This window comes from Echiichthys vipera (genome assembly GCF_963691815.1).
Source record: "Echiichthys vipera genome assembly, chromosome: 5".
Classification (NCBI taxonomy): domain Eukaryota; kingdom Metazoa; phylum Chordata; class Actinopteri; order Perciformes; family Trachinidae; genus Echiichthys; species Echiichthys vipera.
Window position 1 is genome coordinate 2,859,407 of NC_139830.1, and position 12,934 is coordinate 2,872,340.

General features: G+C 47.8%; 1 protein-coding gene across 1 annotated transcript in view; it reads left to right on the forward strand.

The window, feature by feature from the left end:
- capn5a (calpain 5a) overlaps positions 1-11,802 on the forward strand; it is a 33,688-nt gene extending 21,886 nt beyond the window's left edge. The window contains exons 4-13 of the mRNA XM_083913834.1: positions 1,982-2,190; positions 3,020-3,212; positions 3,915-4,108; positions 4,236-4,313; positions 5,035-5,230; positions 6,451-6,573; positions 8,575-8,771; positions 8,867-8,988; positions 9,307-9,443; positions 11,297-11,802. Of these exons, the coding sequence (XP_083769960.1) occupies positions 1,982-2,190; positions 3,020-3,212; positions 3,915-4,108; positions 4,236-4,313; positions 5,035-5,230; positions 6,451-6,573; positions 8,575-8,771; positions 8,867-8,988; positions 9,307-9,443; positions 11,297-11,473 (1,626 nt within the window). The 3' untranslated portion in view covers positions 11,474-11,802. The remainder of the gene's footprint in view (positions 1-1,981; positions 2,191-3,019; positions 3,213-3,914; positions 4,109-4,235; positions 4,314-5,034; positions 5,231-6,450; positions 6,574-8,574; positions 8,772-8,866; positions 8,989-9,306; positions 9,444-11,296) is intronic.
- The last annotated feature ends 1,132 nt before the right edge of the window (positions 11,803-12,934 follow it).

Below are 12,934 nucleotides of genomic sequence, written 5' to 3' on the forward strand. Positions count from 1 at the left end.
TGTTTTTGTCTCCATCGCTCTGGTTCTTTTTGGGGACCATTGACTTTGTCCTCATCTCATCTTCAGCCTCTTATCCGGGGTCTGGTCGCGGGGGCAGCAGCTTCAGCAGGGGACCCCAAACTTCCCTTTCCCGGGCCACATTAACCAGCTCTAACTGGGGGATCCCGAGGCGTTCCCAGGCCAGTGTGGAGATCTAATCTCTCCACCTGGTCCTGGGTCTTCCCCGAGGCCTCCTCCCAGCTGGACGTGCCTGGAACACCTCCCTAGGGAGGCGCCCAGGGTTCATCCTTACCAGATGATCCTGAACCACCTCAACTGGCTCCTTTCAACACAAAGGAGCAGCGGCTCTACTCCGAGTTCCTCACGGATGCTGAACTTCTCCCCCTCTCTCTAAGGGAGACTCCAGCCCCCCTCCTGAGGAAACACATTTCAGACACTTGTACCCGCGACCCGGTTCTTTCAGTCATGACTTTATTGGGCCTCTGACGGCAGCTGAAGCCGACACGGAGCCGAACCGACAGACTTGCTGGTGGCGGTGTATGTCGCAGATCTTTCTCTGACACGCTACAGTACAAATGAGTGCTCACGTTTTATTTTGAAATAAGATCTGAGCTCTGATACGATGATGTTTGTCTTTGTTATTGAGTGCGTTTACATGCAGTTTAAAAGTTAATACCCCGGTTTCTCAAACGCCATGTAAACACTTTACCCCGGGTGAAATCTGAGTTCTCATCGTACCCCAGGTAACAGACCTAGAGAACTCCTTCAGTAACCGGGGTAACCATGCATATAAACAGCTTAACCGGAGTAATATCGGGTTTCTCGTCTGCGCACGCTCCCCACTCTGCTGCTGTGGCTTTTGACCAGGAAATAGAATAAACCAGGAAGCAACGGCGCTAAAAACAACAACAACAATAGAGCGTTTCCTTTAAGCCGAAGGAGGACTTCACCACGGCGACTAACATCACTACCAAGAAGACCCGTTTCTGTCGTGATTCTGCCCTTTCATGTGCACGTGGGTGACCTCAATAATCCGATTATTCCCTTCACCGTGGTGAGGCCATTTTGTTCACTGATGTGACGGTAAACGCACTGAGTGAGGACTTCACCATGGCGACCAACGTCACTACCAAGAAGACCCGTTTCTGTCCTCATTCTGTCGTAAAGTCGTCCGTGTTCTCCGCGCTTTCCAAAGTTGTTGTGATTTTGACAAAAGGTCAACGTGAAGAAAAAGACGCATTCAGACCAGTTGTGCGTCGGCAGAGCGCCACCTACTGTACCGGAGGAAGACTTACGACAGAAACGGGTCTTCTTGGTAGTGATGTTAGTCGCCGTGGTGAAGTCCTCCTTCGGCTTAAAGGAAACGCTCTATTGTTGTTGTTGTTTTTAGCGCCGTTGCTTCCTGGTTTATTCTATTTCCGGGTCAAAAGCCACAGCAGCGGAGTGGGGAGCGTGCGCAGACGAGAAACACGATATTACTCCGGTTAAGCTGTTTATATGCATGGATACCCCAGTTACTGAAGGAGTTCTCTAGGTCTGTTACCTGGGGTACGATGAGAACTGCGATTTCACCCGGGGGTAAAGTGTTTACATGGTGTTTGAGAAACCGGGGTACGCCCCGTACCCGAATATAATCGGGTTTTTTTCAACTGCCTGTAAACGCACTGGGTGGCTTTAAAGGTAAAGCTCGTGTTGTTGTTGTTGTCGTTTTTGGCGCCGCTGCTTTGTGATGTTTTCTATATCCGGGTCAAAAACCACTGAAACCTACGGAGCACGTGCAGACGCGTGAGAGTTACTCCGTCATTCTTCACTTCCTTCCACGCTCATGTGTACGAGGAGAACTGGCGTGACCCGGTTATTAACGTACTCTGGTTACCACTGTGACTGTGAACGCACTGACTGACCCAGTGTCTCTGTGTATGAGGGTCGTTGCCCGTAGTGATTAAGTATAAACACATGAATCGTGTTTTTTACCCTCCAGGTGATCCCCGACTGGAAGGACCAGGAGTGGAACGATGAGAAACCGGAGTCCTACGCCGGGATCTTCCACTTCCGATTCTGGCGCTTCGGCGAGTGGGTGGACGTGGTGATCGATGACCGGTTGCCCACGGTGAATGGAGAGCTGGTGTACTGCCACTCCAACGACAGCGACGAGTTCTGGAGCGCGCTGGTGGAGAAGGCTTACGCCAAGTAAGGGGCGCACGCACACTGTCCTTCCGCAACCGTGCCCCGTGCTTTAGGGTCCTTGTCCCCCCCTCCAGGCCCGTTTGTACTCACACTACCTGGGCCTCGGAGAATGCTTCTTGCTGCCTATACGTCATCACGCCGTAACACGTCACACGCATTGATGACGTCATGGCGATGCGTGGCTTTGTTTCCAGATCTTTCCGTAGACCTCGGAGTTTTTGTGCGTCTTGTCGACTGTTTTTGAATCTTTTCATCGACCAAATCTGCAGTAAACACTCCACCTCCGCATCACACCAACGTGAACCTTTCACCGCCATTGTTTGAAATGTCCGCGCATGGTCCCTCCTTCTTTTTTCTACGTCCCAACAGGCACACAGGAAATGACCTCAGAACCGCCGTAGGCCTCGTGCTCGTACACGTGCGCACGCTCGTGCTCATACACGTGCGCACGCTCGTGCTCGTACATGTGCAAACACGCTTTACTAAAGCCCACCTCTCCCAAACGGGCCGTGGACGGCAACCGTACCACTCCTAGGCGCGGTACGGTTGCACTCACACTGGTCAAAGGAACCAGACTTTCCCCGTAAAACCTGTTTTGGCCCGGTACGGAAGGACAGTGTGAGTCTTAGACCATTACAGATGTCGGTCCGTGTATGTTTGGGTTTCAATTTTCAATTCACAAACGGATATTAAGTTAAAAAAAAAGGGTGGTTATTTGATTTACGTTTTAAAATGCTAAAATAAAAATTTAATTACGAGGCTTTTTTCTTTGTCAAGGTCAGAAAGGGAAACCCCGACTGTATGAATTCAAACGTCGGCGTGTGTTTTCCAGGATGTGTGGATGCTATGAAGCACTCGACGGGGGCAACACGGCCGACGCTCTCGTGGATTTCACCGGCGGCGTGACGGAGCCGATGGACTTGATGGAGAACGGGTTCAAAGAAGATGAGGAGAGACGCAGCGAGCTGTTTGAGAGAGTCCTGAAAGTCCACGAGAGAGGAGGCCTCATCAGCTGCTCCATCCGGGTGAGAAGAGCAGGAACCACACACATATGTCCAGCAGGAGGAGACTCCACTTAAAGCTGCATTCTCTCTAATGTCCAGCAGGAGGAGACTCCACTTAAAGCTGCGTTCTCTCTAATGTCCAGCAGGGGGAGACTCCACTTAAAGCTGCATTCTCTCTAATGTCCAGCAGGAGGAGACTCCACTTAAAGCTGCATTCTCTCTAATGTCCAGCAGGGGGAGACTCCACTTAAAGCTGCATTCTCTCTAATGTCCAGCAGGGGGAGACTCCACTTAAAGCTGCATTCTCTCTAATGTCCAGCAGGAGGAGACTCCACTTAAAGCTGCATTCTCTCTAATGTCCAGCAGGAGGAGACTCCACTTAAAGCTGCATTCTCTCTAATATCCAGCAGGAGGAGACTCCACTTAAAGCTGCATTCTCTCTAATGTCCAGCAGGGGGAGACTCCACTTACAGCTGCATTCTCTCTAATGTCCAGCAGGAGGAGACTCCACTTAAAGCTGCATTCTCTCTAATGTCCAGCAGGGGGAGACTCCACTTACAGCTGCATTCTCTCTAATGTCCAGCAGGAGGAGACTCCACTTAAAGCTGCATTCTCTCTAATGTCCAGCAGGAGGAGACTCCACTTAAAGCTGCATTCTCTCTAATGTCCAGCAGATGATGATTTACAGACTCGACTTAACCGCCACTTGTCGTGTCGTTCCAGGCGACCACTGCGGCGGACATGGAGGCCAGGCTGGCCTGCGGCCTGGTGAAGGGCCACGCCTACGCGGTGACGGACGTCCGCAGGGTGAGGCTGGGCCACGGCCTGCTGGCCTTCTTCAAGTCAGACAAACTCACCATGATCCGCATGAGGAACCCCTGGGGAGAGAAAGAGTGGGTCGGGCCCTGGAGCGACAGGTGAGGAAGAGACGCTGACATCTTTTCAAATGTCTGGAAAAACCTACGAAACAGTGAACAACAAACATTTCCCATGTGCTGATACCACTTTATTACAAGAGGAAGCTTATTTTCCACCTGTTTGCAGCTCTGAAGAGTGGAAGAAGGTCAGTAAGAGCGAGAGGGAGAGGATCGGTGTCACTGTGCAGGATGACGGAGAGTTCTGGTGAGTTTTACTTCAACAACACCGCCCCCTGTTGGCCTCATTTGTTATAATGTACATTTTTCAGTCATTTTGCATCTTTTTGTGGTGGTTTTGCATCTTTTTTAAGTCACTTTGCATCTTTTTGTGGTGGTTTTGCATCTATTTTTAGTAATTTTGCATCTTTTTGTGGTGGTTTTACATCTATTTTTAGTCATTTTGCATCTTTTTGTGATGGTTTTGCATCTATTTTTAGTCATTTTGCATCTTTTTGTGGTGGTTTTGCATCTATTTTTAGTCATTTTGCATCTTTTGTGGTGGTTTTGCATCTGTTTTTAGTCATTTTGCATCTTTTTGTGCTGGTTTTGCATCTATTTTTAGTCATTTTGCATCTTTTTGTGGTGGTTTTGCATCTATTTTTAGTCATTTTGCATCTTTTGTGGTGGTTTTGCATCTGTTTTTAGTCATTTTGCATCTTTTTGTGCTGGTTTTGCATCTATTTTTAGTAGTTTAGTGTCTTGTAGTCACTTTCTTTTAGAGTCATTATTTGTGTATAGGCAGCAAGAAGCATTCTCCGAGGCCCAGGTAGTGTGAGTACAAACGGGCCTGGAGGGGGGGACAAGGACCCTAAAGCACGGGACACGGGACGGAGGCACAGTGGGAGGACGCCCTTATAGTAAATAAACCAGACTTTCCACTTCTCCCCCCCATCTCTCTCTCTCTCCCTCTCTTTCTCCTCCTGCAGGATGACATTCGACGACTTCATCGCCAACTTCACAGACCTCATCCTGTGTCGTCTCATCAACACGTCCTACCTGAGTTTCCATAAGACCTGGGAGGAGGCCGTGAAGCGCGGCTCCTGGCGCCGCCACGACGACCCGTCCGTCAACCGAGCCGGGGGCTGCACCAACAACAAGCACTCCTTCCTCCAGAACCCACAGGTGCTGGGTATTTAATATCACACGTTGTTTTTATTAGCGATTACCGTATTTCCCGCACTATAAGGGGCAACGAACAGACGCTACAGTGGAGGCTGGGGTCACGTTCTGCATCCATTAGATGGAGCTGCTCTAAAGGGAACGTCAACAAAACAGTCAGGGGAGGTCGTCTTGTTGCTTCCTCCACTTCGGCACCATTGATTGGTTCATGTTCAACTCTCTGGCTGCTGCTCTATTCCCGTGTTCTGCTGCGTGACTTTTAGTGATGGTTAAATGATTTAGTGTCTCTTTGTGGTTATTTTATGTCTGTGTTGAGGCCTTTTGCACCTCCTTGAGGTTGTTTTGTGTCTCTTTTTGATTAATTTTGCATCTCTTTATAGTGAGTTTGCATCTAGTTTGAGTCATTTTACATCTATCACAACAGCGCTTTACATTTCTGTGTTGTTGTTTTGGGCTCGTCCGTCGTCATGTATACTTCGTTTTTATCCTTTTGTGTCAGTTTCAGTCATTTACTCTCTCTTTGTTGTCATTCTGTGTCTCTCTGTGGTTATTTTATGTCTGTGTTGAGGCCTTTTGCACCTCCTTGTGGTTGTTTTGCATCTCTTTTTGACTCATTTTGTATCTTTTTATAGTGAGTTCACATCTATTTTCAGTCATTTTGCATCTTTTTGTGGTGGTTTTGCATCTATTTTTAGTCATTTTGCATCTTTTTGTGGTGGTTTTGCATCTATTTTTAGTCATTTTGCATCTTTTTGTGGTGGTTTTGCATCTATTTTTAGTCATTTTTCATCTTTTTGTGGTGGTTTTGCATCTATTTTTAGTCATTTAGCATCTTTTTGTGGTGGTTAAATGATTTTGTGTCTGTGGTTATTTCATGTCTGTGTTGAGTCCTTTTGCACCTCCTTGTGGTTGTTTTGCGTCTCTTTTTGATTCATTTTGCATCTTTTTATAGTGAATTCACATCTAGTTTGAGTCATTTTGCGTCGTTTGTGGTGGGTCGTTTGTTACATGTACTTTTTTTATCATTTCCTTCCCATTTTAAATCATTTAGTGTCTCTTTGTCAGTGTTTTCAGTTATTCTCTTAAACAGCAATAATCAGGAAATCTCCATGTTCGAGAGGCTGAAAACAGCATTTTATGCATTTTATTTATGCAAAATGAAACATTACCTTAAGGATTAATTCGATAGATTAATAGTTGCTATTGTTTTGTGTGTGTTGCAGTTCGTGTTTGACGTGAAGAAGCCGGACGACGAGGTTCTGATCTGTCTGCAGCAGAAAGACCGCAGAGCCACGCTGAGAGAGGGGCGAGGAGAGAACCTGGCTATGGGCTTCGACATCCACAGGGTGTGTGTGTGTGTGTGTGTGTGTGTGTGTGTGTGTGTGTGTGTGTGTGTGTGTGTGTGTGTGTGTGTGTGTGTGTGTGTGTGTGGGTGTGTGTGTGTGGGTGTGGGTGTGTGTGTGTGTGTCTGTTTTAGAGACCTTGGCCTGTGTGGACCCTGTTTTAGAGACCTTGGCCTGTGTGGACCCTGTTTTAGAGACCTTGGCCTGAGTGGACCCTGTTTTAGAGACCTTGGCCTGTGTGGACCCTGTTTTAGAGACCTTGGCCTGTGTGGACCCTGTGTTAGAGACCTTGGCCTGTGTGGACCCTGTGTTAGAGACCTTGGCCTGTGTGGACCCTGTGTTAGAGACCTTGGCCTGTGTGGACCCTGTGTTAGAGACCTTGGCCTGTGTGGACCCTGTGTTAGAGACCTTGGCCTGTGTGGACCCTGTTTTAGAGACCTTGGCCTGTGTGGACCCTGTTTTAGAGACCTTGGCCTGTGTGGACCCTGTGTTAGAGACCTTGGCCTGTGTGGACCCTGTTTTAGAGACCTTGGCCTGTGTGGACCCTGTGTTAGAGACCTTGGCCTGTGTGGACCCTGTGTTAGAGACCTTGGCCTGTGTGGACCCTGTGTTAGAGACCTTGGCCTGTGTGGACCCTGTGTTAGAGACCTTGGCCTGTGTGGACCCTGTGTTAGAGACCTTGGCCTGTGTGGACCCTGTTTTAGAGACCTCGGCCTGTGTGGACCCTGTGTTAGAGACCTCGGCCTGTGTGGACCCTGTGTTAGAGACCTTGGCCTGTGTGGACCCTGTGTTAGAGACCTTGGCCTGTGTGGACCCTGTTTTAGAGACCTTGGCCTGTGTGGACCCTGTTTTAGAGACCTTGGCCTGTGTGGACCCTGTGTTAGAGACCTTGGCCTGTGTGGACCCTGTTTTAGAGACCTTGGCCTGTGTGGACCCTGTGTTAGAGACCTTGGCCTGTGTGGACCCTGTGTTAGAGACCTTGGCCTGTGTGGACCCTGTGTTAGAGACCTTGGCCTGTGTGGACCCTGTGTTAGAGACCTTGGCCTGTGTGGACCCTGTGTTAGAGACCTTGGCCTGTGTGGACCCTGTTTTAGAGACCTCGGCCTGTGTGGACCCTGTGTTAGAGACCTCGGCCTGTGTGGACCCTGTGTTAGAGACCTCGGCCTGTGTGGACCCTGTGTTAGAGACCTTGGCCTGTGTGGACCCTGTTTTAGAGACCTTGGCCTATGTGGACCCTGTGTTAGAGACCTTGGCCTGTGTGGACCCTGTGTTAGAGACCTTGGCCTGTGTGGACCCTGTGTTAGAGACCTTGGCCTGTGTGGACCCTGTTTTAGAGACCTTGGCCTGTGTGGACCCTGTGTTAGAGACCTTGGGCTGTGTGGACCCTGTGTTAGAGACCTTGGGCTGTGTGGACCCTGTGTTAGAGACCTTGGCCTGTGTGGACCCTGTTTTAGAGACCTTGGCCTGTGTGGACCCTGTGTTAGAGACCTTGGGCTGTGTGGACCCTGTGTTAGAGACCTTGGCCTGTGTGGACCCTGTTTTAGAGACCTTGGCCTGTGTGGACCCTGTGTTAGAGACCTTGGCCTGTGTGGACCCTGTTTTAGAGACCTTGGCCTGTTTTAGAGACCTTGTGATGAGAGAAGTTCAGAGGGAGTTGTAATGTCTGAGGCATGTTTTGGTCTAAAGACGTCACCCAACCAAGGCTCAGCTCGTTCTGTCTGTGACCTTGTGACCGTGTCTGTCTGGATGGGGGGTCTCCTCCTCTAAAAGGCTGAGCACCCGTGGGCTCGGGGTCATTCCTGCTAAACTCTGAGCTTTGTGATCCTGTTTGTTGATCTTTGTTGAAGAAATCCATTTCCACAACAAGGTCCCCATAGATAACTTCCCTGTTCATGAAAACAAGCCTCTCTTTGGACGCGTTTGAACACTAAAGTGGTGAAGTTACGTCTTCAGCTGTTAAAGTCTGTGTGCAGACGCATGAGTGTCCGTCTCTCTCGTGTTCAGGTGGAGTTGAACCGGACCTACCGTATGCACGTCACCCAGCAGAAGGTCGGGGGCAGCGTCTACATCAACTCCAGGTCTGTGTTCGTACGCATCAACCTGACCGAGGGCCGCTACGTCATCATACCCACAACCTTCGACCCCGGCCTGGAGGGAGACTTCCTGCTCCGCATCTTCACCGACGTGCCGTCCGACTGCAAGTAAGGAGGGACACACCGGGCCCGTTTGAGTTTTCAGTGTTCCTTTATTATCTGATTTAAAAAAAGACAAATGTGCCTCTCTGTCTGTCCCACAGGGAGCTGACGCTGCACGAGCCTCCGCAGACCTGCTGGTCCGGGATGTGTGGTTACCCCTCTCTGGTCACTCAGGTCCACGTACTGAGCGCCAATGGACTCGCAGGACAAGACTCTGACGGAGGTAGAGTTAGCGAGGGTTTTCTCAAAGAACCTGTAAACGTCTGGGATGAGACCTGTGGTCGTGCACAGATATTTCTGCTGTTTAGAGGAAATCTCACACCTGTCACGTTCATTCAGTATCTCTGGAATGAATTATCTGAAAAAACGGAGGAAGACGATGTTGCTGTCACGAGAAAACGGACGCAAATGATCTCGTTAGCACGGGAAAACAGAGGAAATAAGATGTATGTAATGTGTGATCCTTTAGGGCTTCCGTATTTAAATACTCTGTGTGTGTGTGCGTGTGTGTGTGTGTGTGTGTGTGTGTGTGTCTCTCCAGTGTCGGACCCCTACGTGATCATCCGTTGTGAAGGACAGAAAGTTCGCTCTCCGGTCCATAAAAACACACGCAGCCCTGACTTTGACACCAAAGGACTCTTCTACAGGAAGAACGCCAACAAGCCAATCAGCATCGAGGTTTGTGTGTGTGTGTGTGTGTGTGTGTGTGTGTGTGTGTGTGTGTGTGTGTGTGTGTGTGTGTGTGTGTGTGTGTGTGTGTGTGTGTGTGTGTGTGTGTGTGTGTGTGTGTGTGTGTGTGTGTGTGTGTGTGTGTGTGTGTGTGTGTGTGTGTGTGTGTGTGTGTGTGTGTGTGTGTGTGTGTGTGTGTGTGTGTGTTACTAAGTTTTCAGACATGTTAAAACAATCCCACGTGCTGTTTTAGCATAACCGTATTTTCCTCACTATAAGGCGCATAGAACAGACGCTACAGTGGAGGTTGGGGTTACGTTAAGGACCGCCTCTAAATTCATTGATGCTAAGTTGGCGTGCTAGCGCTGTTGCCTTCAGTGGAACAGTGATTGTACGGACTCTTCTACTTGCTGCTCTCTGTTCAACAACCCACTGTTGGAGTTTGTCCTCCAGCTGCAGCCGTCTCGCTCTGTTCCCTCTAAACTCTGTTGAGTCTTCTTTACTCCGCGCAGGTCGTCTTGTTGCTTCCTCCACTTCGGCACCATTGATTGGTTCATGTTAAACTCTCTGGCTGCTGCTCTATTCCCGTGTTCTGCTGCGTGACTAATGGCCTTGAGTGTAAACTCTGCGTCGTAAGCGTGTCTCTTAACAGGAGCCATTTTGGGCTCTTTACACAAACACACACATGGAAATGAAACGGCACGCTTCACGCAGTCGTATATCTCAACATGCACCGCGCGTTACTTCTTCTACGGGGGAAAATAGAGTCGGAGGCTGCTCACCGTAGTTGGAGACCTGTTGTGGCTCAATATTGGTCCATATATAAGGAGCACCGGATTATAAGGCGCACTGTCGGCTTTTGAGACATTTGAAGGTTTTTAGGTGCAACTTATAGTGCGATACATGAAAGCACCTTCCTATGGAACACACAAGCTTTAAGTGTTCAGAACATCATTTCATGTGTGTACAGTGTAGAAAAACGAAAATACAGTATTTTTCTCCACACACACTCGGGTCTTAATGCTGCAAAAATATAAATACTGCTAAACTGTCATCAGTGGGCTCAGTCACCACCGTGTTACCTCCTTCAGAGCTCAACCGTGCAGTTGCAGACGTTAAACTGATTATTAACCACCAAACGTAGATTCACCTCGAGGTGTGAGGTTGTAAAACGATGGATTACGCTCCTGTAGAGTCCACCAGTCCGTGTGACATCAACCTTGTTTAAAAGGGGAATTTAACGTGGAGTGTCTCAGCTGCGGCACGCTTGCCGTCCACGGCCCGTTTGGAAGAGGTGGGCTTCAGTAAAGCACGTCTGCACATGTACGAGCACGAGCGTGCGCACGTGTACGAGCACGAGGCCTACGGCGGTTCTGAGGTCATTTCCTGTGCGCCTGTTGGGACGTAGAAAAAAGAAGGAGGGACCATGCGCGGACATTTCAAACAATGGCGGTGAAAGGTTCACGTTGGTGTGATGCGGAGGTGGAGTGTTTACTGCAGATTTGGTCGATGAAAAGATTCAAAAACAGTCGACAAGACGCACAAAAACTCCGAGGTCTACGGAAAGATCTGGAAACAAAGCCACGCATCGCCATGACGTCATCAATGCGTGTGACGTGTTACGGCGTGATGACGTATAGGCAGCAAGAAGCATTCTCCGAGGCCCAGGTAGTGTGAGTACAAACGGGCCTGGAGGGGGGGACAAGGACCCTAAAGCACGGGGCACGGGACGGAGGCACAGTGGGCGTGCGCCCTTAGCGGCTCACATTGTGCCCAATAACAGGTGTTGAACCTCAAAGTAGTGAACTGGAGTAAATCTACTTGATCACAGTCACATGTTCCTCTCTCACCGCGTCTCTCAGATCTACAACCACAACGTGTTGGTGGACTCCTTCCTGGGTCAGGTGACGTTGCCGGCCGAGCAAGGCGACTTCCAGCAGACGCTGCACCTGAGAGACAAGGGCGACCGCCGCGACAACGACCTCCCGGGAACCCTCACTGTCACCGTCATGACCAGCACGGTGCTCACCAACATCTGAGACAGACGCACACCGAACCGTCCAGTCAGCGAAAGTTTACTGAATTACCGCTTTACCGCCCTGTAATGGCAAATTAACGACGCAAATAGATTTTTGTAGAAGGTCAAAGATCCAGCGGGACGTCTGTGGAGGTCACCGGAGGAGTTGATGTGTTTTAAGCTTGTTTACAAAACGATTTACAGAACCAGTCTCTGAATTACACGTGATTCTAACGGGGCTGGGCGACGCCATGATCTCCTGTCCTGGTGTAGGTCAGGGGGCATCTGGGAATACGGTGGCCCGTACAGTGCGCAAATGCAAACAGCAAATACGGAAACACAACAACAAATCATAAAACACAACAACAAATGGGGAAAATCAACAAATAGAAAAACATAACAACTCATAAAACAACAACAAATAGAGAAACACAACAACAAATAGAGAAACACAACAACAAATAGGGAAACACAACAACAAATAGGAAAACACAACAAATAGAAACGCAACAACAAATACGAAAACACAACAACAAATAGGGAAACACAACAAATCATAAAACACAACAACAAATAGGGAAAAAAAACAACAAATAGGGAAAAACAACAACAAATAGGGAAACACAACAACAAATACAAAAACACAACAACAAATCATAAAACACAACAACAAATAGGGAAAAAAAACAAATAGGGAAAAACAACAACAAATAGGGAAACACAACAACAAATACAAAAACACAACAACAAATCATAAAACACAACAACAAATAGGGGAAAAAAACAACAAATAGGGAAAAACAACAACAAATAGGGAAACACAACAACAAATACAAAAACACAACAACAAATAGTGAAACACAACAAATCATAAAACACAATAACAAATAAGGAAACACAACAACAAATACAAAAACACAACAAATAGAAAAACAACAACAAAAACGAAAACACAGCAACAAATAGGGAAACACAGCAACAAATAGAGAAACACAACAGCAAATAGAGAAACACAACAACAAATAGAAAAACACAACAACAAATAGGGAAACACAACAACAAAAAGAAACACAACAACAAATAGAGAAACACAACAACAAATAGGGAAACACAACAACAAATAGAGAAACACAACAGCAAATAGAGAAACACAACAAAAAATAGAGAAACACAACAACAAATAGGGAAACACAACAACAAAAAGAAACACGACAACAAATAGAGAAACACAACAACAAATCATAAAACACAACAGCAAATACGAAAACACAACAACAAATAGGGAAACACAATAAATCAGAAAACACAACAACAAATCACAAAGTCTGTTTGTCAGGAGGGCTTTAATAGATTGACTACCTTTTCGGGTAGACGTAAATGTCGTGATTGATTTTTTTCTGTTTGTTGTCGTGATTCAGGATTTGCTGTTGTGTTTTTCTATCTGCTCTATTTGCACTTCAGGGCCACCGTAGTTAAGAACATA